Source organism: Theobroma cacao, chromosome 8 (genome assembly GCF_053813885.1).
Source record: "Theobroma cacao isolate CCN51 chromosome 8, ASM5381388v1, whole genome shotgun sequence".
Taxonomy (NCBI): domain Eukaryota; kingdom Viridiplantae; phylum Streptophyta; class Magnoliopsida; order Malvales; family Malvaceae; genus Theobroma; species Theobroma cacao.
Window position 1 is genome coordinate 5,076,748 of NC_142646.1, and position 20,542 is coordinate 5,097,289.

The 20,542-nt window shown below is 35.2% G+C and overlaps 4 protein-coding genes and 1 long non-coding RNA gene across 11 annotated transcripts; 2 read left to right on the forward strand and 3 right to left on the reverse strand.

The window, feature by feature from the left end:
• The first annotated feature begins 6,502 nt into the window (after positions 1-6,502).
• Positions 6,503-9,539, forward strand: LOC18592120 (alcohol dehydrogenase-like 5). Of its 7 annotated transcripts, none has more exons than XM_088809199.1 (10): positions 6,503-6,757; positions 6,903-7,042; positions 7,130-7,176; positions 7,268-7,602; positions 8,151-8,290; positions 8,414-8,489; positions 8,642-8,706; positions 8,910-9,005; positions 9,095-9,256; positions 9,342-9,539. In XM_088809199.1, exons 1-10 carry the CDS (start codon positions 6,706-6,708, stop codon positions 9,459-9,461), a joined length of 1,233 nt encoding a protein of 410 aa, XP_088665325.1. In that variant the 5' UTR covers positions 6,503-6,705; the 3' UTR covers positions 9,462-9,539. The 7 variants fall into 7 exon arrangements, with proteins under 7 accessions (XP_088665325.1, XP_088665329.1, XP_088665327.1 ...); XM_088809203.1 differs by having other exon boundaries at positions 6,504-6,757; positions 8,151-8,233; XM_088809201.1 differs by having other exon boundaries at positions 6,504-6,757; positions 7,277-7,602.
• Positions 9,540-10,701: 1,162 nt separating this feature from the next.
• On the reverse strand, positions 10,702-12,988 carry LOC18592121 (GDSL esterase/lipase At5g03980-like). The gene is made up of 5 exons (XM_007018660.3): positions 12,660-12,988; positions 11,795-12,013; positions 11,532-11,680; positions 11,160-11,433; positions 10,702-11,059 (listed from the first exon to the last, which is right to left on the reverse strand). Exons 1-5 carry the CDS (start codon positions 12,985-12,987, stop codon positions 10,842-10,844), a joined length of 1,188 nt encoding a protein of 395 aa, XP_007018722.3. The 5' UTR covers position 12,988; the 3' UTR covers positions 10,702-10,841.
• A 1,290-nt stretch (positions 12,989-14,278) lies between these two features.
• LOC18592122 (14-3-3-like protein) lies at positions 14,279-15,764 on the reverse strand. The gene is made up of 4 exons (XM_007018661.3): positions 15,150-15,764; positions 14,908-15,030; positions 14,684-14,800; positions 14,279-14,580 (listed from the first exon to the last, which is right to left on the reverse strand). Exons 1-4 carry the CDS (start codon positions 15,633-15,635, stop codon positions 14,503-14,505), a joined length of 804 nt encoding a protein of 267 aa, XP_007018723.1. The 5' UTR covers positions 15,636-15,764; the 3' UTR covers positions 14,279-14,502.
• A 1,931-nt stretch (positions 15,765-17,695) lies between these two features.
• On the forward strand, positions 17,696-19,501 carry LOC18592123 (plant cysteine oxidase 2-like). Its single transcript, XM_018125448.2, has 5 exons — positions 17,696-18,011; positions 18,113-18,261; positions 18,390-18,534; positions 18,889-19,092; positions 19,192-19,501. The coding sequence occupies exons 1-5, from the start codon at positions 17,894-17,896 to the stop codon at positions 19,296-19,298; spliced, it is 723 nt and encodes a 240-aa protein (XP_017980937.1). The 5' UTR covers positions 17,696-17,893; the 3' UTR covers positions 19,299-19,501.
• A 208-nt stretch (positions 19,502-19,709) lies between these two features.
• On the reverse strand, positions 19,710-20,526 carry LOC148761129 (uncharacterized). The gene is made up of 2 exons (XR_016027879.1): positions 20,132-20,526; positions 19,710-19,998 (listed from the first exon to the last, which is right to left on the reverse strand). It is a non-coding gene; the product is annotated as an uncharacterized LOC148761129 (long non-coding RNA).
• Between the last annotated feature and the right edge of the window lie 16 nt (positions 20,527-20,542).

Sequence of the window (20,542 nt, forward strand, 5' to 3'; positions counted from 1 at the left end):
TCTGTGAAACAATTATCATGCGGGACACTTTTGAGAGGCGAAGGCAGGCCACAAGCCCTTACTCAGCTAACCTTTTTCTCCCTTTCATATGAATTTGTTCGATGAAAGGTTGCAGCTGCTGTTTCAAGTCCCGGGGTACAGTTTGTAAGCAAGTCTTTCTTCAAAAACCTCAAAAGCAGTCTCACTAGGCTTCCTTGTTCATTACAGAAGCCACCAATTTTACTGACTTTTCAAATTTGAGATGGATGGAACTAAAATTTGATTACAAGACTGCTTGTAGTAAACACATGTTCAGAAGAGGAAAATTCCCTCCAAGATTCTGTTGCTTAAAAGAACAACTGATGGTGTGAAAATTTCCCTATAGTTTCCTGTGAGAAAGATTGGTAAACTTATTACCATTTTGCTTTTGCACCTTCTTTTATATATACAAGCAACTTTTCAACAAGTCAAAAACACAAATACTAGCAATAATCCAATTAATCATAGACTTTTATTTATATAATTTATTTGGGTTTAATACTATTAAACTGGGATGATAACTGGTATTAGAATAACAATTAAGGGCTTAATCATGTCATTATCAAATGGAACGCAGTCTAAAGCAGATAGCAACACAGAGTTTTGTCTGTTTGTGGGGGGAATGATGTGGGCCTAATCACCTTAAAGACAAAAGAAGATTAAAAACTATTTTCTTAAAAAATAAAATAATAAAGACTTCTCGTTGTGTAGTTGTATAAAATTCACATGCCATGTTCTGTTAGCTTAGCTTTGAGTCTTTGACCAGTTGTTTAACTTGTTGGCCATTCCTCATCGAGGTTGAACAATCGTTTTCGACTTTTCCTGCAGCTAAAAAAATTGAAAGAGGGGTAGTCTACTCTCTTCACGGGTCACTGTTGGACCATGTGGGCCTCCCAACACTGGGCCTCGATATATAGTTTGAACTGTGAAAAGAAAAACGATATGCACCAAACCAAGCCCCCACGCTTTCGATGCTAATCTTGTAAGTACTAATATTCTATGTTGTGCGGATCGACTTGTAGATCTCAAAATCTTTATTGATAATAGTATTAAAATACCCAGTCATTGTATTTTATGTTATGTTTGAACAAATAAAAGAAGAAGCAGATGATGAAACTGTTCAAATGGTTGCATCTCAGGGAATGATCCGAATTTAAGAGGATTTGGTTTCACACGCCTACATGTTTGTATTTCCATGATTATTGTTGCATTCGCTATTTGGAAGGCGTGGAATGAGTCCAAGGTGACACTGGGTCATGATGATTATTTAAATATTAATGGATGTTCTTTACAATGATTAAGATATTAGATCAAGATTAAAGTAAGATGTCACTAGGAGCTGCTAACTTAAGATATATAAATGATGTTGGATATCATCATATATCTAATTAAAGTCTCGGTCCATCATTGTGTGAGAAGATAGTCTTCAAGAATTATTACTGCTAAAGAACATCTTTCACACGCTTTGTAACTTTCAAATTCTTTCATGAAGAAATTTCTTAAATGTATCATACATAATTATCTAGCACAATACAAATGCCATTAAAATAATCATTTTACGTATAGATCTCACTTTAATAAGTTTGCGTATTCATATCAAACACATAATATTATTTCACACGTATATTAATAAATAATGTTAACAGCTGAATTAGTGTCAAAAGTTACAAGATATTATATTCAATAATAAAATTAAGTAAACCCTAAAAAATAAAAAATGACAATAAGGACAAATGTGTCATTTCTCACAATATGATTTCATCTTTTAATTTATAGTTTCATTTTTAATTAAAAGACTTTTCTTCAATATTTTCTCACTTTATGGGTATATTTGGTAATTGAAAAATAACTTATTGGGAGAAATTTTTTTTTTATATAAAATTTTTTACAAAAAAATTTAATATTTTCTATTGTTTAGATAAATTGTTGGAAATATTTTTTATTGTTTAAATCATTCTATGGGATAAATAAGAGTTGATTACAAAATATTGCTACCATTTGATTTTCACATTAAAATTAAGAATGAAAATGAAAATGAGAAAAATAAATAATAAAAATTTCAAAAACATTTAACTACGTATTTTAATGAAAGTAAGCTTTAATTTTCAAAAAAAATTTTCATTTCATCATTTTTTTACCATAACATTATAAAAATATTAATATTCATCAATTGTGTAAAATATAAAAATTTTATATATATAAAAATGTATTCATTAAATAACGATATTTGAAATAGTTTTTTGATATAATTATTAGTAAGACTTATTCAATTTACAAATAAAAATATTAATTTCATGGAATGATTTCATTAAAATTTTTTTTAATTTTAATAGTATTAAATAATTTAAATATTAATATTTTAAGTTAAAAAATTTTAAAATTTTGTTAATTTTCATCAAACTTATACTACTAGGCCTAGTATAAGAGCATTTTTATAGTATTAATAAAAATATACACCTCTCAAAGACGTAAAATATTTTATGTGATCAGTATGTGTTTTTTCTATTAATCTCTAAAATATTTTATATTTAAAATTAAAATTTTATCTTTTAAAAAAGTATAAATTTTTTAAAAAAATTTACACCAAAGTAAATGAGCAGATCCTATTTTTTACTCTTCCACTCACGTAAGGATACATAAAGGTTACTATGTATTGAAACTTTCCTCAACCACCTAAAACATGGTGATGGTTTGCTGACCTAATCAAGCAGACAGGCCCGTTGGCACATTCGAACTTCAAATGTGTAAACTCGGAAGCCGAAATGTTAAATTTATCCCAGGATTTCCCATTACATAATTGATCAGTTGATTTAGACAAGAAAAGCCTAATTTTATTAACTGGGCTAAGGCTAGCATCTATATGGGATGGATGTAGACTCAGAGGCCCAAACCAAACAAGGATTACAGATTGTGATTGAAGCAGGAGCATCAGCTTTCTGACTTCCTCCCCTAAAGCAAACTGGGTCCAGACCAATAAGGCCAATCTTAGAGCAGAGGCCCGTCCGAAGAATGAAGTTCTTGCCCATGACGAGCTTGTGCTGTCCATATCAAACCAAAAAAACTACGATAAAGAGAAACACAATTGCAGCCCATGCCATTCGCGCGGTCTCTTCGATGCTTTGCAGTGTTCGCTAAGGATCCCAGAAAACGCGTCCTTCACTGACTGGCATTATACTAGAGTTTCCATGCCAGGATAAGCATTTAGTAGGTTTTGAATTGAATTTGTGTAAGCCTGCACTGTTTTGTAATCACTAGTGGATATGAATTCTCCCTCTTTGCAGGTTCCATTATCGGCGTCAGAACAAGTAATTACGGCCAATATCTACAAAGAGACGCAAAGTCATGGATATTTGACATCAAGCTGTCTCTCCTTAGTAGTTATGGTGTAAGAAAAATTATTGGAGATACTAGCTACACTGCATAAACATATTGGCTTGGGATATGTTGTTTCCTGCAGGAGTTATATGTTGAATTTCACTTGTAGTCAACAGAAGACAAATTGAATCGTACGTAAATTGTGTGTAAATGTTCGAAGAACTTTTTTTCATCAGTAGAAATTGAAAGCACAAGATGTGAACAAAATATTTGATGTTGCCTTTGCACTCTCAAGACTTTTACATTATACAAGACATCAAAGTTTCAGGAATTTGTATGCAATTGGATTAGTTTCAGAGGTCGAATTCAAATTAAGCAGTTGCAGATTGAATGCCACGAAGAGATGTATTTACTGTCATGAAATGCTACATAATCAACCTATTTCTAAAGGTTGTAAGCTAAAACTTGAAGCTTCACTTTATCAGCAGAATACCCTGTTACTTCAGGTAACATATGAACTAAAATTACAATGACATTTCCTCATTAACGAGGTTGTAGAGTCCAGCGCTAACATCAAATACCACTGGTTTTGTAGAGAGAAATTCATCACAACGGAGGATTGAACTCACTCGAGCTGTTGTTGTGGGGATTGCAACATGTAATACGGTTGACCTTACTGTAGACAAGGCCCCAGCAAGCATGATGTTTTGTCTTTTATATATGTTTTTGGGGTCCAACATATCCTGCACAATCTCATTAGACAAAAAAACAATTATCCTCATTTTTTCATTGGTCACATACCCAATCCTAACAGGTCAAGCAATCAGCCCAAAAAAAAAAAAAAAGATTCCTAACATGCCAAGCCTTTAAGCCGGCGTGAAACACGTTAATTTTCTTGATTCAGTATATCTTATTGGCATTGTTTAAGTTAGTATTTTCCGTTTAGTTTTTCTAATATATATTCTTAAGTTAATGTATTATGACATTCACAAAATTGAAAAAATTAATTCTCAAAGCAAAACAAAATGTTAATGAGCTGACATATCTTCAGATTCCTGATCTTTTATCATTTAGTTCGATTTTGTTGAGAATTTATTAGGAAACGTGAGAGGATTAAAGAGCTTTCAATTCCTCTAATTAATCATTAAAAAAATGTGGGTGTGTTCCTTACATATATATATATATATATATATAAATTAAAATTAATGAAGTTAAATTGTATACCAGAAATATATAATGCAATTTGCCTGTGTTTCTTCCTATCTTGAAAATGATGGACAACCTGCTCTTACTAACCAAATGTCATTGACCGTGATTTAATGACATTATCTTCCCAAAATCACATAATCAATACAAGAGATTGGTTTTGTTTGCACGTGGTGGGAAGTTTAGACTGATCATATATGTTCAGTTTCTTAATAAGATGATTTGTGCAGCTTACTTTCTTAACCAAACACATAGGAAATAATACAATCAGGGCGGCGGAGGGTAACGCAATTCACTGCCCCCAAAATTTTTGAAAATTTTTATTATATATTTATATATATTCTAATAGTCCCTTCAAAATTTTTGAAATTATTTATTTATTATATATATTTCTAATGAATTCCTTAAAATATTTTTTATTTAATATTAGTATAAATAAAAAATAATAAAATGATCTTACAAATCTTACTCAATTTTATCCTCATTTCAGTTTTTTTTCACCTCCTTCTCCCTCTTTCTTTTTCTCTTTCTCTCCTCTTTTGTTCTTTTATTTTTACTTTAGTTTTTTCCTTGTAACTCACCATTAAAACAAACATTCATCAAAAGAGATTTACGAGCTTCTGAATTTGGATAAGGAATAACGAGGTCACTCACCACGATTGTGTAAAATTAAAAAAAAAAGTAAAGTTTTTTTTATCTTATTTATTTAATTATTTATTTAATCATTGTGTGAAATCTTATATATCATATTTAACTATTTATACTTTACACATTATAGTTTTATAATTAGTACTTCAAATTTAAATAGAAATAATATAAGAATACTAGATATTGGTTGGACATTGATTAGGATATGGTTTTAGGTTTTTTGATGTTAATGGTCTCATGTGCTTCCTTTTTTTTGTTGTTAGGCCTTTTTATTCTTTTTGAGCAACCATCAAATTTTTCAAGTAGTTTTTTTTGTGTAATTGTATAAGTTTTCACACACATATTGGGTGTAGGGGTCTTTAGTCGATCAGAGGTTTAATAAAACCACTTTTCAAAAAAAATTTCAAGTTTAATTAAAGTATAAGTAAGTTGAAAAGAATTGACAATTTTTTTTTTTAAAAAAATACAAATCTTTTAAATAATCCTCCTACACTTGAACCATCAAACCTCATTACTTTAAATCATGAATAAGAGTAATATGAATCAAAACATCTTAAACTTAATCTCGAAAATATGGATGTTTTTTCAATAAAATCCGATCCTTATAAAATTATTGTAAATCTTTTTTTTTATTTTTTTTAGTTTACATATTATATAAAATTATTATTTATTATAAATTTTAATTATTTCTTAAATTTAACGTATTAATCTAAAAAATTTTAATTTACATACCTTTTTTATCTTTGACCCTTGCAACAGAATTAGTTAGCTTCGTCCCTAAGTTCAATCTTTCCTCCTAAAAAAGTCAAACTTCTAATTACATTTTCTTTATTCGGAAAGCGTCATCCCGGAAAAGTCTACTTCAAAGAAGACGTCAAGATGGGGAGATGTAAAGTCTTATTCATAAACTTATTTCCAAAGGGAGCTGGAAAATGTTTTGGTTACTTAGAGCCGGCGACGACATGCTGAAAATGCTGGGAGTTAGCTTCTCTTACGTGTAATTGAGAACCAACCAAATACTGTACAGTCGATGACATAAACCTGAAAAGAAGGCAGGGACCTTTGCTAACAGTTGAGGCATGTGCCAGAAAACTCGTGGCTAATTATATCATTGTAGAATGGGATTAACTAAGAACAGCATAATCGCAACCAGCAAAATAAGAACAAGGGGAAAAAAATAAAGCAACATTTTTAATTACATTTCTTGTTTTTTTTGGATTTTAAGTGGAACGTTCAGTGGATGTACAAGTAGGAATTGGACAAAGACAGGCCAACGCACAACCTGACAACTAGTATTATAACTGTGTGAAGACATTTCTCATTTGGAGAAGAAATGAACAAACTTTTTAACCTCTGTTTATCACACTATTATTCTACAACGTTGGACTTTTGCATCAGTAGCATTATAAGTACGTAATTACTAACCGTGGAAAATTGAAGCCAAGGAGAAGAGAGGAGAAGCCAAGAAATTAGAACTCCCCCCTCTCTTGATTTTGGTTCAAGAAGAAGCAACCAGCTATGGAAAACCATAGAGGGTCGGTAACTGCAGGAAAAGCTATAAGATGCAAAGGTTCTCTTGATGTTCTTCTTAAAACACTGGTCATCGTTATAGACTTTTTGGCTTACCGGTCTTTTGTTACCTGGATTCTCTGTTTTTCTTTTATGGTCTCAACTTTTTTTTTTTGGTGTTTTCCATGTTTTTATGATATAAACAGCTGCAGTCAGCAGAAATCCAGGAGAAGCACTTGTAATAGAAGAAATTGAAGTTGAGCCACCTAAATCATGGGAGGTTCGGGTCAAGATTCTGTGCACTTCTCTTTGCCATTCTGATATTACCTTCTGGAAAATGTCCACTGTAATTCCCCTCTCTATTTTTATTTTAAAACTTTCACTTTTGTCTATATGTTAGAAAAAAAAGATTACCACATTGTTTTTTCTCTAGGGGCCGTTTGCGATTTTTCCCAGAATTTTTGGGCATGAAGCTGTCGGGTAATTCAACTACACCTACCTGCTCTTGCCTGAATTAAATCATTGCCAGTGTTTAACGTTAAGGATGTGATCATAACTGTCTTTTTTGGAGGGGTTCCAGTGTTGTTGAGAGTGTAGGGGAGCATGTGAAGGAAGTGCAGGAAGGAGATTTGGTGCTGCCAGTGTTCCATCCGCATTGCAGAGAATGCAGGGACTGCAAGTCCCAAAAGGGCAATGGTTGCTCAGTGTTTGGTTATAGATTGAACCCAGACATGCCAAGGGATGCAACAAGTAGGTTCAAGGGGATGAATGGGGAGGTTTTGCACCATTTCTTGTTCGTGTCCAGCTTCACTGAGTACACAGTGGTGGATGTGGCTCATGTTGTCAAGATTTCATCGGAAATTCCCGTTGATAAAGCCTGCCTGCTTAGCTGTGGAGTATCAACTGGTAAGTTAACAGAGACAAAAGACTATATGATATGAACTGCAATTATAACCAATGATACCCATAAGGTTTTTTTGTTGCAGTGCGGATTTAGGTTTGTTCATAGCTATACGCGTATCCATCAATTTAAGTATAAACTTTACTGTTTGATTTGCAAAGTAAATATTTCATTTAGAGGACGACCTTGATAATTAGAATTCTGAATGCTTCATCAGTACTGAATTTTGTGGCCAGTATCATAATCGCAAGGGCCCTTGTCATCTAGTGCCTGCCCCATATTGGCCACAAATTTATCAAATTTCAATATACCAGAATCGAAACGTAAACTATTCTTCTTTCTATTATGAAGAAACACAAGAGCCACTGTTTTTTCTTTGGCTAAGAGATTCACTCGTTTGATATTGCTGGCAAGTGGGCAACGATAAGTCCAAATCTCCACTTCCCAAGTAGAAAGGAAAAGGACACACATAACTTGAGTCAGCAAGAGTTACTAATTGTTATTGGCGCAAACATTTGACATCTTTTTGCTCGTATAACACTGTGGGTGACAGGGATAGGAGCAGCATGGAAGGTGGCAGATATTGAGGCGGGCTCCACAGTCGCCATCTTTGGGCTGGGAGCAGTTGGACTTGCGGTACTTATAACCCAATTACACCTGTTCAATCCCTGCCCAAACCATGCTCTGCTTATTGTACGCTAGCAAATTAATTTCCTTTGAGAGCATGTCACTACCAGGACTGACTGTATTTCTTGGATTTATGTCACTGTGCACGTTGCAACAACTAAATTACACTTACAAAGTATTGAATATCAGGTTGCAGAGGGAGCAAGGTTACGCGGAGCTTCGAAGATTATAGGTGTAGATTTGAATCCGGAAAAATTTGAGATAGGTAAGCTATCTATTGATCACAAAATTCCTCTTAATTATGTTCATAAAGTATTACAAATTCTTTTGTTGATCTGGTGATTTGAATTAGAAATAGTCAATCGATTTTCACCAGCATCAGGATTTTCTGTTCAAACTATTTCTTTTGTGTGACAGGGAAAACATTTGGAGTCACCGATTTTATCAACCCCGCGACCTGTGGAGAGAAAAAAGTCAGCGAGGTTAGTAGCCAAAGGATTATAACACTAACAAGAATAAATCGGTTGGAGATTGTATTACATAATCAAAGACATGAATGAGAAATCCTTTTATCACCAACTAAATCCTGATGGCTTCAAATCACGAAACACTTAAATTCAACAAGAAAAAGTCCTTTTAAGAAAAACCTGAATGTCCCACAATTAAAATTGTTATGCATGTTCAGGTGATAAAGGAAATGACAGATGGGGGAGCTGACTATTGCTTTGAGTGCATTGGGTTGGCGTCCCTGATGGAAGACGCTTTCAATAGTAACAGAGAGGTACCCTTCATGTTAAGTCAATCCTGTTAAATTTGTTTTTCCTTCTTCAAAAAGCTAAAATTTCATGGTCGTTTCGGTGAAAAATGAAGGGATGGGGCAAGACAGTGATATTGGGAGTGGAGAAGCATGGCACGCCATTAGCTCTCAACACATATTTGCTTCTAAGAGGCAGAAGTGTTACCGGCTGTTTGTTCGGAGGGTTTAAACCCAAATCTGACATTCCCCTCCTAGCTGAAAAATATCTTGACAAGGTTAAAAAGCACTCATGCTTGTGCCTTTTAATTACTTGCTCTGTTCATAAATTCGCAAGTTGATGCTATCTGCCTGTCTATATAGCAGGAGCTGAATCTGGATGGATTCATAACGCATGAATTGAGTTTCCAGGACATCAACAAAGCCTTCGAGTTACTGCTTCAAGGAAAAAGCCTGCGTTGTATCATTTGGATGGATAATTAAAATGGGCTGCCTAATGCCTAATGCCTAATGCCTATGTTGTTCTATCAATTAATCGAATAACAACACAAAAATTTGGCACTCTTTTTTGTTACTTAAATTGGTAAAAACAACTCATAAGAGAAATTAACGATGGGATTCTGACAAAGGCATATCTAGCCCTTCTCTATCCACCTAACTTTTCAGGGTTATCAATATCCCCCTTGAAGCATTAGCAAATTGCAATTTCAACTACCATATAAGAGATTTATATGGAAAGATTTGATAAATCAATATATTGATTTCGTATTATTTATTTGATTTATATATCTTTAGTTTAAATATATCATTAAGAGCCAATGTATATGAATCAAAAAACAAATTCAGATTCACACAAGTCAAAATAAATAAATAAATAAATAAACGAGTATTAGAGTTTATCGAGGTTTGTTTGGAACCACGGGTGCGAAGTTGGGCCTGATTTGTTGCCTAATGGGCTCTCGAGCTGGGTTATTTGTCCGTGCTTAAGTGACGCCCATAAAGTTCAAACCTGGTTCCCTTCCTGTTCTCCATGTCTTGATACTATATACATGAATTATAATGTCTTATCATAATTATTTTAAAAAAATTAAGTATAATTTACATATTATAATTATAAAAATATAATAATTTTTTCTTATTTTTATTATTTTGTCCATATTATTACTTTGTTCAGTTACTTTTTTTGTGTGCATGTTTTTACTACTAAAATTTAAGGTTTATCAAAATTTTCAAGGTTATTTTATTCTAATAGAATAAGAATTTACCTTTAATAATAACACAATGAAATAATTAAAAGTAAAAGAGCAGTATATTCTTCAAAAGTTTGATATCCCTCAAACCACATTTACATATATATATATATATATATATATATATATATATATATATATATATAATATTCTTGTATATTTTATCTTGGCAAATTGTTGTTAAATCTTTTGTACTTATAAATCATAGGAGCACAATATAGAAGGATTCATTGATAACACATGAAGTGAGCTTGCAGGATATTAGCAAGGCTTTTAAATTATTGCTTCAAAGTCAAAGGCCTCCATGGTATCATATAAGGATGAATAAAGTGTCCGAAAATTAAAGAAAATTGATTATCAACTTTATGGTTGAATCAACACCATTTATATGATTACTACTACTAATTAATGAATAGTACATATTTAAAAAAAAAGAAAAAGAAAATAAGGAAAAGAAATATAACAATATGACTACATATATGAGATATGGTAATTTGGAATAAATCCAAATCTAGATCTACTTAAAGAATCCATCTATTATATATCTCCCTTGATATTTTGAAAATTTTTTTAATATATATATGTACTACGCATACTAATTAACAAAACCAAGTCAAGCACGGCATTGAAGTTGCGGATAGATGTGATGAATGAGCCATCCTGCCATGAACTTGTAAGCCTTTTGTGTCAAATGAACTCCATCCCAGCTCACATATTGATCAGGATTTGAACACACTGGCACGCCAGGTGCTCCACACATTCTGGTAAGGCTGAAGTCGTAATCACCTCCAATCCCACAACAAGCTTTTTGTGTCGATTTGGTGTCAAAACCTGCTCATATTTTATGCAAAAAAGTAGATACAAATCAGAACAATTCATTCTAGTACAAGCGATATTTCTCAAGTATATTTATCTTGTAAAAGAAACTCACCAAGTAGTTCAACTTTGCGCAAAAGCTTTTGGTATGCATTGTAGTAGTCACCGTAAACTATGATGGCATTAGGGAGATCTTTCCTCAGCTCTTTGATGGCATGTTTGAGAAGTTTATTGTGATGGATTGCCAAGTTGTTCAAGCCCTTTAGACAATGAAATCTGTCATAAGCAGTGGAATCGCTGGATTGGAATCCACTGAGGTAGATTGGCAAACAACCTATAGGAAAGTTTCCAGGGACAATCACTCGAGTAGCACCATAGCCAACAACTCTCTGCAATGTACAATAAGAACGTGGTCAGTACTAAAATAATTATAACAAGTTGCTAAGAGAAAAGTTAGACGATCATTATTTGTTTCAAAGAAACTTACTGCTACTGCATCTTTTATGGCTTGGATAACCTTAGGTATCATGGATCTAACTTCATCAAAGGTTTTGCCTTGAAACAATGCATAGTTATAGTCATTTCCGCCAATCTCTCCAACCATGAAAAGAGCTGTTTTAAGTTTCTTGACACAATCTATCAAAGAAAACATAATATATGCCATTGTTAGTAACCGTATATAGTTAATGTAATACGTGTAAATCTTGACTAGAAAATTATTTGGGTTTTATTTTAGAAATGGGTGCTAACCTTCTTCATCGCGGCATATGCCATTAAAATAGGAAAACATCCAATCAAGCTGCCTACTAAGAGAACTGTTGGTAACTGGGGCAAGAACATTATTCTCAGCTAGAGTTTCCACAGGCAAAGCAGTGGAGCCAGCAACCGCGAAGTTCACGCCACGGCCCCGAGTGAATAGTGCATCACTGTTTAAGTAGGGTTCAAGAAAGGGGATTCCAGCAGACAGAGCTGTCAAAGTACAACCGCAATTACGTTTGTTAGATAAACAACAAGTCCTAGTTTAGGTTTTATGTTGAATATAACATGCGACCTTCGCGGAAGGTAGACACATATACAAAGAGCCATAATTAAGGTGATTAGCCTGCAACGTAAGACTAATATCATGAGCTTTTCGGTGACTTTTTCAAAGTTAAAACTCTTTAATGATGCTAATCAAGTAACTCAACCAAGGAATAGAAGAATCTCATCACACTCCACTAATCAAAGACTGGCATAATTAGAACTACGTAAAGAGCATCAAAGTAACTGTATTTATGTGACAGTATCTCTTTCACAAAGTAAATGAAGAATCAATAAAGTAAAAGGGTTCAATCACATTGAGCTGGAAACTTTTGCAAATAACACTGTCAGTTGGTCACGTTGTTGATTCTTTACCTTATTTCAAAAAGTTTATAAAAAGAAACATGCATATTAGTTCTTCACCATAAAGTAGTACTATATCAGTTACCGATCCGACAGTTTCCCTTTATTTAACTTGTTCTTCTTGATCAGCATGGATTTTATTACCTCCATCTTGAATGATCTTTAGTTATAGAAACGAATTTTTTTTCTGTATCGAATGAGACCCAAAAAGAAAAAGAAAGCACCAAATTACCTATATAATCGATCATGAGTAAGCCATTGGAGCATCTCCCCGTCGCATTCTTGAAGAAGGTTTGACCGTAGGGAAGCCTAGCGAACGGAGATAAAGGGTCCTCTCGGATCAAGTTTCCAGTGTCCGATATGGAATCCCCCAGCTGATATATGGCATCAAACTGGCAAGTCTTAAGAATACCAGCAAAGCATGAAGGTGAAAGAAGAACAAGAAAGAGGGAGCCAAGGACGAGAACTTGAGAACGAAGTGAGGTATCCATTCCGAGAGAGAAACAATAAGCTTCAAGGAAATTTTGGCTACGGCTATGACTTAGAACTGCCCCATGCATCATGCATGTGGGGATATTTATAGGGAAAACTTTCTCTTGTACAGTGCCAATACATGTCGGAATAGGAAATTAGCACTGGCCTAGGCAGCTTAGGATAAGAATTCGTACTGTAATCAGTAGACCTGGTACTATTCCACTTAGGATTTCTATTTTTTTTTTTAAATCTTTTATTAGGAGAAAGTAGAAGAATTAGAAAAGTCGAATAAATATATTTAACTTACCTGTTATTCTTCATAATAACTTACTTTTAATTTAAATAATTTGACAGCCACTAAACTGGTGCCACTTAATATTTTCAATTCCCAACCTAATCCAAAAAGAATAATTAACCCAAATCATGAAAAGTATCCGAACATTTATCACATTGTCTTATTTACCATTCGCAGGTGGATGAAGAACTAATGCCAAAATTTGGGCTGGATTTGCTGCCTATTTGGCATTTTATTTATGAGCCGCAAGGATGTACTAATACTTATCCTGAAGTGAGGCCCATAAATCTCAAACCTGAAGCATGATGGGCTGAAAACTTTCGCTTCATAAACCTGGCCTACTGTACCGGCATCTTTTCAATTCATGGTTTTTTATGACAACGAACCAAAGTTAAAGGCTTGATTGTACTGTCGGCTATCGTGTGATTTGATGCTACTTCGTTAAATTCCATGTGTATGGCGACCATAACCCTTTTGCAGTCCAAACAATTTAGACGGGAACTAAAGTTCAATTTGTGACTTGTGCCCCAACAGTTAGGTAAACACAAAAGCTAACTTATCCAACCACAAAGACAAAGTCGCACATAATCCATGCTGTATCCGCGTATGACCTTGGAAAAGTGAGTGAGACAGCTTACTACCCATCTGATAATGTTTAGCCATTAAGCATCTGACCTTTTGCTGTAAATTCTCTCTGAATCACCTTAGCTAAACCAGTTTACGCTAGCAGTCCCCTTAATTTGTTGCATTAAGACGTTGGGGGACAGCAGCCAGCTCAAGGGGATGGGAAGTGGCAAGCAGCCTCATGAAAAGAAGCATCTGATTGAGGTAATTACCAACTATTGGGCATTGAGTGTTTATCAAAAGTGGCGGACTACTTTTCAGTACTCGACCCCACATGCGAGTGAACAAGCAAAGGTTAGAACTCAAACACTAATTTCCCACATTCTTTGGCAGACAAAATGAGTTTCAACTTCCAAATCATTACCTTCCATTCCAGAAGTAAAAATAGGAAAAAATAAAATGGATCCCTCATATGCTTAGAGGATAAATAAAACACGTAGAACTTTAATAGAACATGCTAAAAAAAAGAAGAGAGAAAATTAGAGGATAAATAAAACTCAGTACATAGACGATGGAGTAAAACAAAGACAAGAATTGCCTAAAGTATTTGATAGCAGCAAGGGGGAATTTAAATTAGCAATAAGCAATCTTTCTCCTATCAAAAACACATAAAGGAGAAGTTTCATTCGAAACCCTAAATTGGCAAGTAATAGAAAGAGCTGGCCAGCCCAGCAGGGTCTCACTACTGCTTTGGCTGTTGTTGTTGCTGCTGCTCCTCCTCGCGCTTCGGCGCTTCTTTGATCTCATCAGCTCCATCATCCTAATTAATAAGGAAAAAGCAATTAAGTTAGTATCACATTTTTAGGTAAAAAAAATAAGATATATAAAAAAAGAATTTTATTTGAAAGGTGAAAATTATTTACCTGCATGTCAGACGTCCAGAGAGTGAGATTGTCACGGAGGAGTTGCATGATGAGAGTGCTGTCCTTGTATGATTCCTCGCCTAGAGTATCCAACTCGGCAATTGCTTCATCAAATGCCTGTCCAATCAAAAGCCAACACGTAAGGAAATCTAGATCATAACCGTTCTCTTCTTTTTTTCATGAAGAATATTTTTTAAGAACAACAAATAGAACTTTCTAACAACCTGCTTAGCAAGATTGCAAGCGCGATCAGGAGAATTGAGAATCTCATAGTAGAAAACAGAGAAATTGAGGGCCAGTCCAAGCCGGATCGGATGAGTCGGAGCCAACTCGGCGTTGGCAATATCCTAAGAAACAGAAAAAAGAAAAAGAAATCACAAATACTAGTAAAAAAGAAGAATATAAATTTAAATTAAAAAGAAAAAACAAACAGATCTTTAAGAAAATGAGGACAAATTTTAAAAACCTGAGCAGATTTGTAAGCAGTGAGAGTACTCTCGGCAGCTTCCTTGCGTTCGGCTCCAGTCTTGAACTCAGCCAAATACCTATGATAATCTCCCTTCATCTTAAGATAAAAGACCTTGGAATCTCCAGCGGAAGCCGAAGGGATAAGCCTGGAGTCAAGGAGCTTCAAGATCCCGTCACAGATCGAGGAGAGTTCGGACTCGATCTTGGCGCGATAATCACGGATCACAGCGACGTGATCCTCATTACCACGGCTCTCCTCTTTCTGCTCAATGGAGGAGATGATGCGCCAGGAAGCACGGCGTGCGCCGATCACGTTCTTATAAGCGACGGAGAGGAGGTTCCGTTCCTCGACGCTGAGTTCCTCGTTTTCAACGGAAGCCGAGACTTTCTCCATGAACTCAACCATTTCCTCGTAGCGTTCGGCTTGCTCGGCGAGTTTCGCCATGTAGACATTCTCCTCGCGAGGTGAAGGAGTGCCGGCCATTGTTGACTCGAATTAGTTTGAGAAAGTGAAAATGAAAGGAAACGAAAGGAAAGGGGAAGGGGAAGAGAAGTTTTTGAAATTTTTAGATCTGAGATTTGGGAGGGGGGGTTTTGAGGGGGTGGGAGGGGTGGGGGGCGATGATTGCGTTGAGGACGGGAGGGGAGGAGGGGAGAAAAAAGAGGAGGATGAAATACGGACCGTTGGATTTAGGAGGCAAAAGGAGAGGGGATTAAAAAAAGCAAGCTGGCAAACACGGGCTTCTGAATTTTTGGGCAAATGAAAAAGCTACCCACTTTTTTTTTTTTTTTGGGTGGAAGTGGAGATGATTTTGAATTTTAAAAAAATTGGGTGGGCTTTTGGGTAAACAAGTATGGACCTTGGTCCTAGACCCACCTTTTTGACAATCTACCCAAACACAACCAAAGCCCATACTTCCTTTTCTTTTTCTTTTTCCTCCTTTCTTATTATTATTTATTGTAAATAAATAATCAAATTATACGGAAAATATGCTCAATTGGAATAAAAAAGCTACAAATTTGACCAACAATCATTAAATTTGTGTAATTGTTTCTTCCCTTTGGTTTGTAATAACTTATGAGACACTAGTGAAATATTCAAAATAAAAAGTAGCGAAACAAGGAATTCATTGACAATAGAGACACGAGCCGAACAAATGTTCAGATGTCAGATTCAGCTTGGCAAGTTGAGAACATGATTTTCTTTTTCTTGGGAGGTGAATTTTGTCTCAACATGTTCACTTGTTCATATTCCACTTGGAAAATCAACCACAAATGTTAAATATAACATATGGTAGACTGAATATACGGCCCAGCCTACCAAGTTCAACTGATCCTTATCAATTTGTCCACTCAGTACTTTTTCAAATTCCATAATACTTTTCTACTCAGATGTCACATCAAACTAGGCGAACAAATACCCGAAACCAAAAAATAAAAAATAAAAGGATTTAAAAGGAGCCTGGCTGGCATGGAACGTGGTTTCTCCACGAGACATTGGACTTGTTCCACCAAAATATTGGTTTCTCCACCCGAAATTAACCGCCTAAACTTTTCCATTGTTTTAATCACTTGACCTTTTAAACTACAATTTCAATGATTGTTTTTCAGCCGTTGAATGGTGGAACAAAAATAGCTGTGCTTAATTATATTCTCATAGAGTTGGCCAAGTTGATATATAAGTTAGTGGTCCGTATGGAGATTGATCAACGAGAGAAATGAAAAACATAAAAAAGAAAAAAGGAAGAAAACAGAGTTTTCGGTGCAGGAAGATGCATATCCTGTTCGACTAAGGCACAAGCACAACAATTTCTCAAGAAAACTTTTTCTTTTTTGGACGAATTTTTCAACCGAATTAAAGTTATCGATTAATATTCCTTGGTCTGCAGTTTGGGCACAAGGACTCGTGTTACCGTCTAAAAGCAGGACTCAAATCATTTGGCGCAAAACTCTGTTTTCTGAGGGTTTGTCCTGAATTCAGGGTGATGTGTGTTTTTTTACTTTCCAATCTCCTGTTGCGTAATTACGTACTAATCAGCTAGCGGGGATCGTGGAAAGAAATAGCTGACTCAATTTTAAAGGTTGAAAAGTATCTTCTAAATAAACTCTTGTAAATTAAGCTGCCATTTTCACTAAACAGGAAAACCCAAGCCCCAGGGAACATCTGAGTGTATACAAAACCACTGCTGCACCACTATTGGAATAGGTCTACAGTCTAAACCCTCCAATCCCAAGCAAACCTTTAACTTGCTGGGTTCGGAATGCTTGATGTTCTAATACCAGCCACCCAACCATGATCTTTGCCATGCAATAGCTGATGAAAATGGAACCTTGTGGGGCCAAATTGCCAAGGTTTTACCCCTTTTTTTTCTCCATTCTAGAAAACTAGTAATGATTTGCTGATGTAGCAAAATAATGATGATATAGCAGTGGTCAAATCTTTAATTTCGTTTAAAGTGGGAAAGTAATATGAGTGCTCCACCTTCCGTTTCTCCATGTTATCCTGATCAGCCCATTTTTTCTTTTATTTTATAACCATAGGCCCAAATGTTGTGTGTACATATTGTTTGCTTCTTGAATCCTCGTGACTTGTACAACAGAGAAGTTCTAATGGGAATATAGGAAGCCCATTGTATGAGTTAAACAGTCAAAATAAGCCCCCCGGTTTTTATTAACGTCATTAATTTTTTTAAGTCGTCTCTTGATTTATGATCATGACCGTGAAGGGTGAGTAATTCCCTCATGAACTGTACAATGGAGAAAAGCAAAATACAAATGCTATATGATGCCTGTAACGATGTATTTTCCCAGAAGGAGCTTCCAACTTTCCAACAAATTCAATGGCTGAAGAGCATCTTAAGTATTGAACCTTCCTTGGCAGATTTATGTTGTTGTTTAGTTATTGTATTAACTTTTAATGTATTTTAGTAGATGACTAAAGGGAAGATTCCCAAAATGCAGATATATTTGAAGCTGCTGATGTTGGTATAGATGAATTTAGCTTGGATGGATCTCCAAGTTCAAGCCCCAAGATCACCAACGGGTTGATTTCTGGGCAAGGAGTTTCTGAAATAACTTACATTCACATCTATGAATGCGACAATTTCTCGGTGAGCAGGAGTTGTTCAGTTGTTTATTCCTGCACATATGTATGCGATTGTATATTGATACCTGCTAGGCTGCTATGGTTAATTATCATATGAAATTGTACTTCTGAGTTTCTCTGTTCTGTTTACAGATGGGAATTTTTTGCTTCCCGGCTGGCAGGACCCTTCCTCTTCATGATCACCCTGGGATGACGGTTCTAAGCAAACTTCTTTATGGTTCAGTTTATGTCAAAGCCTATGATTGGGTGCGGGGGGAGAACAATAGCCCCAGAACAAGTAAGGATTTTAGCTTAAAGTTTGTGAAGAAATATTAACATTGCTGATGTTTGGATTGAAGTTAACTATATCGTACAGTGGTAGGAAGATTTTGACAAAGAATAATGGTATCAAAACAATAAGTACATTTCTTCATCTGTTTGTAACATTTTCAATACTTGAACCCCTTTTCGATCCTCCTCTCATTCTATTTGTGCGAAATCAAATTGCTAAAAAAGGCCTATTGAATTTGTTGCTTCTTCCTGAGATATTAATGGATTTAAAGCAGTGGAAAATATGCATATAGTTCATTCTATCATGAAATTTGGTCTTATGAATTATTAAACAGTCTCCAAAAATGGTGAGGTGCTGCAGATGGACTAGCAGGCACTGTGATCAATGGCGTCTTCAATGCACCCTGTGAACCATCCGTCCTGTTTCCAAGGAGTGGTGGAAACATCCACTCTTTCACTGCCTTGACTCCTTGTGCTATCTTGGACGTGTTATCTCCGCCATACTCCGATGACTTTGAGAGGCCTTCCACTTACTTCTTCGATTTCCCTATCCCTTCACTTCCTGGTAATGATCAATTCAATTACTATATCTCCTCTTTCTGATTACAAATTCATGCTCCATATTTTCATTTGTTCCTGTGTGTTTTTGTCTCTATTGGCTCAGGCTATGCTCTGCTTGAGGAAAGAGAACTAAAACTACCATATGACTTGGTCGTTAACGGGGCACCCTACGTTGGTCCTCCACTTGATGTTGGACAAGATCTTTGCTAACTTGAGCTAGTAGAATTCCCTATGAAAAGAATGGAGCCGTTTTCACTTTCCTACCTCTTTTAATTTAGTATTGTAAAGAAGGTAGACACTTGGTGGCTGGTGCTGTCGTGCTGCCATATGTTTAGAAAATGTACATGAAAATTTCCACTCCTTTACCCCTCCATCCCATCCATGAAAGTGAATGCAGTAACCTTGTGTTCCAAGTGTGTAAGTGCCAATGAAATCCTCTGTAAGCCAAAAAACAAAGGAAAAGAGAAAAAAAAAAAAAAAAGGAAATTAGAAGCTTTATAAGCCTGTAATATATCTATTATACCCTCCCATACATGTATATTTCAGAAATTAAAAAAAAAAAAAACATGTATATTTCAGAGTTCATAAATGAGCCAAAGAGACGTGATATGACAATAATCGTTATGAATTTTGGAATCTGCCGTTAATTGCGAATGGCTTTCTCGTATTGGTAGGCGAAACACAATATGACTAATGAAACAAAATTCTTGCAAAAAATGTACAATACTACAAACAAGCGTGGCTTTTAGTCCCTAGGATTTGATGGGATTTGGACGGTGGCGGTCCCAATAGGGAAGTGGCGATTTCAGCTTCTATTGGTTGGACTTGCGGACGCCAATTGCATCTTCCAAATTTCCAAGTCTTTGATCGTGAGTGATGGGATATGGATAGGAGTAGTTTCAACTCCAGCCTACAACCATATATGAAAAATAGTAAAAAACAAAATAAATAGTATATATATTTGTGATATTGAGGGTCTATTTTACATTGGATTCCCTTCACTCATTTGATTATCAGAAAAGCCACTTAAAAATAATACTCACAATTTTCTACATTTTCTCAAAATGCCTGTAAGATTAACCTCAACGAAACAAAACAGGGCTGATTTGTGATCCACTGAAGCTAATGTCGTGATTTTGTTGCCACGATTCCAATTCCTTGAATGAAATAGAAAAACAGCCTAAATATCGTGCGCTGGTCTCCTTTGATTTGACCTGCCTTAATCTAAAATTTGTGGTGAAAACCGCTGCATTACCTTGCACGTCACAATTGCTCCCCGATATATAACAGCACACCATATCCACAAGCAATTTTCAGCCCACAGCACACCAGCTTCCAGGATTTTACCCCATGTAATTACTAATTTATCCGAATGTAAGTTTGTTGCCTGTTTAAGTCAGACAATGATAGTAAAATCTTACTATAAACTTGCAGTGAATTCATTCAATTAAAAA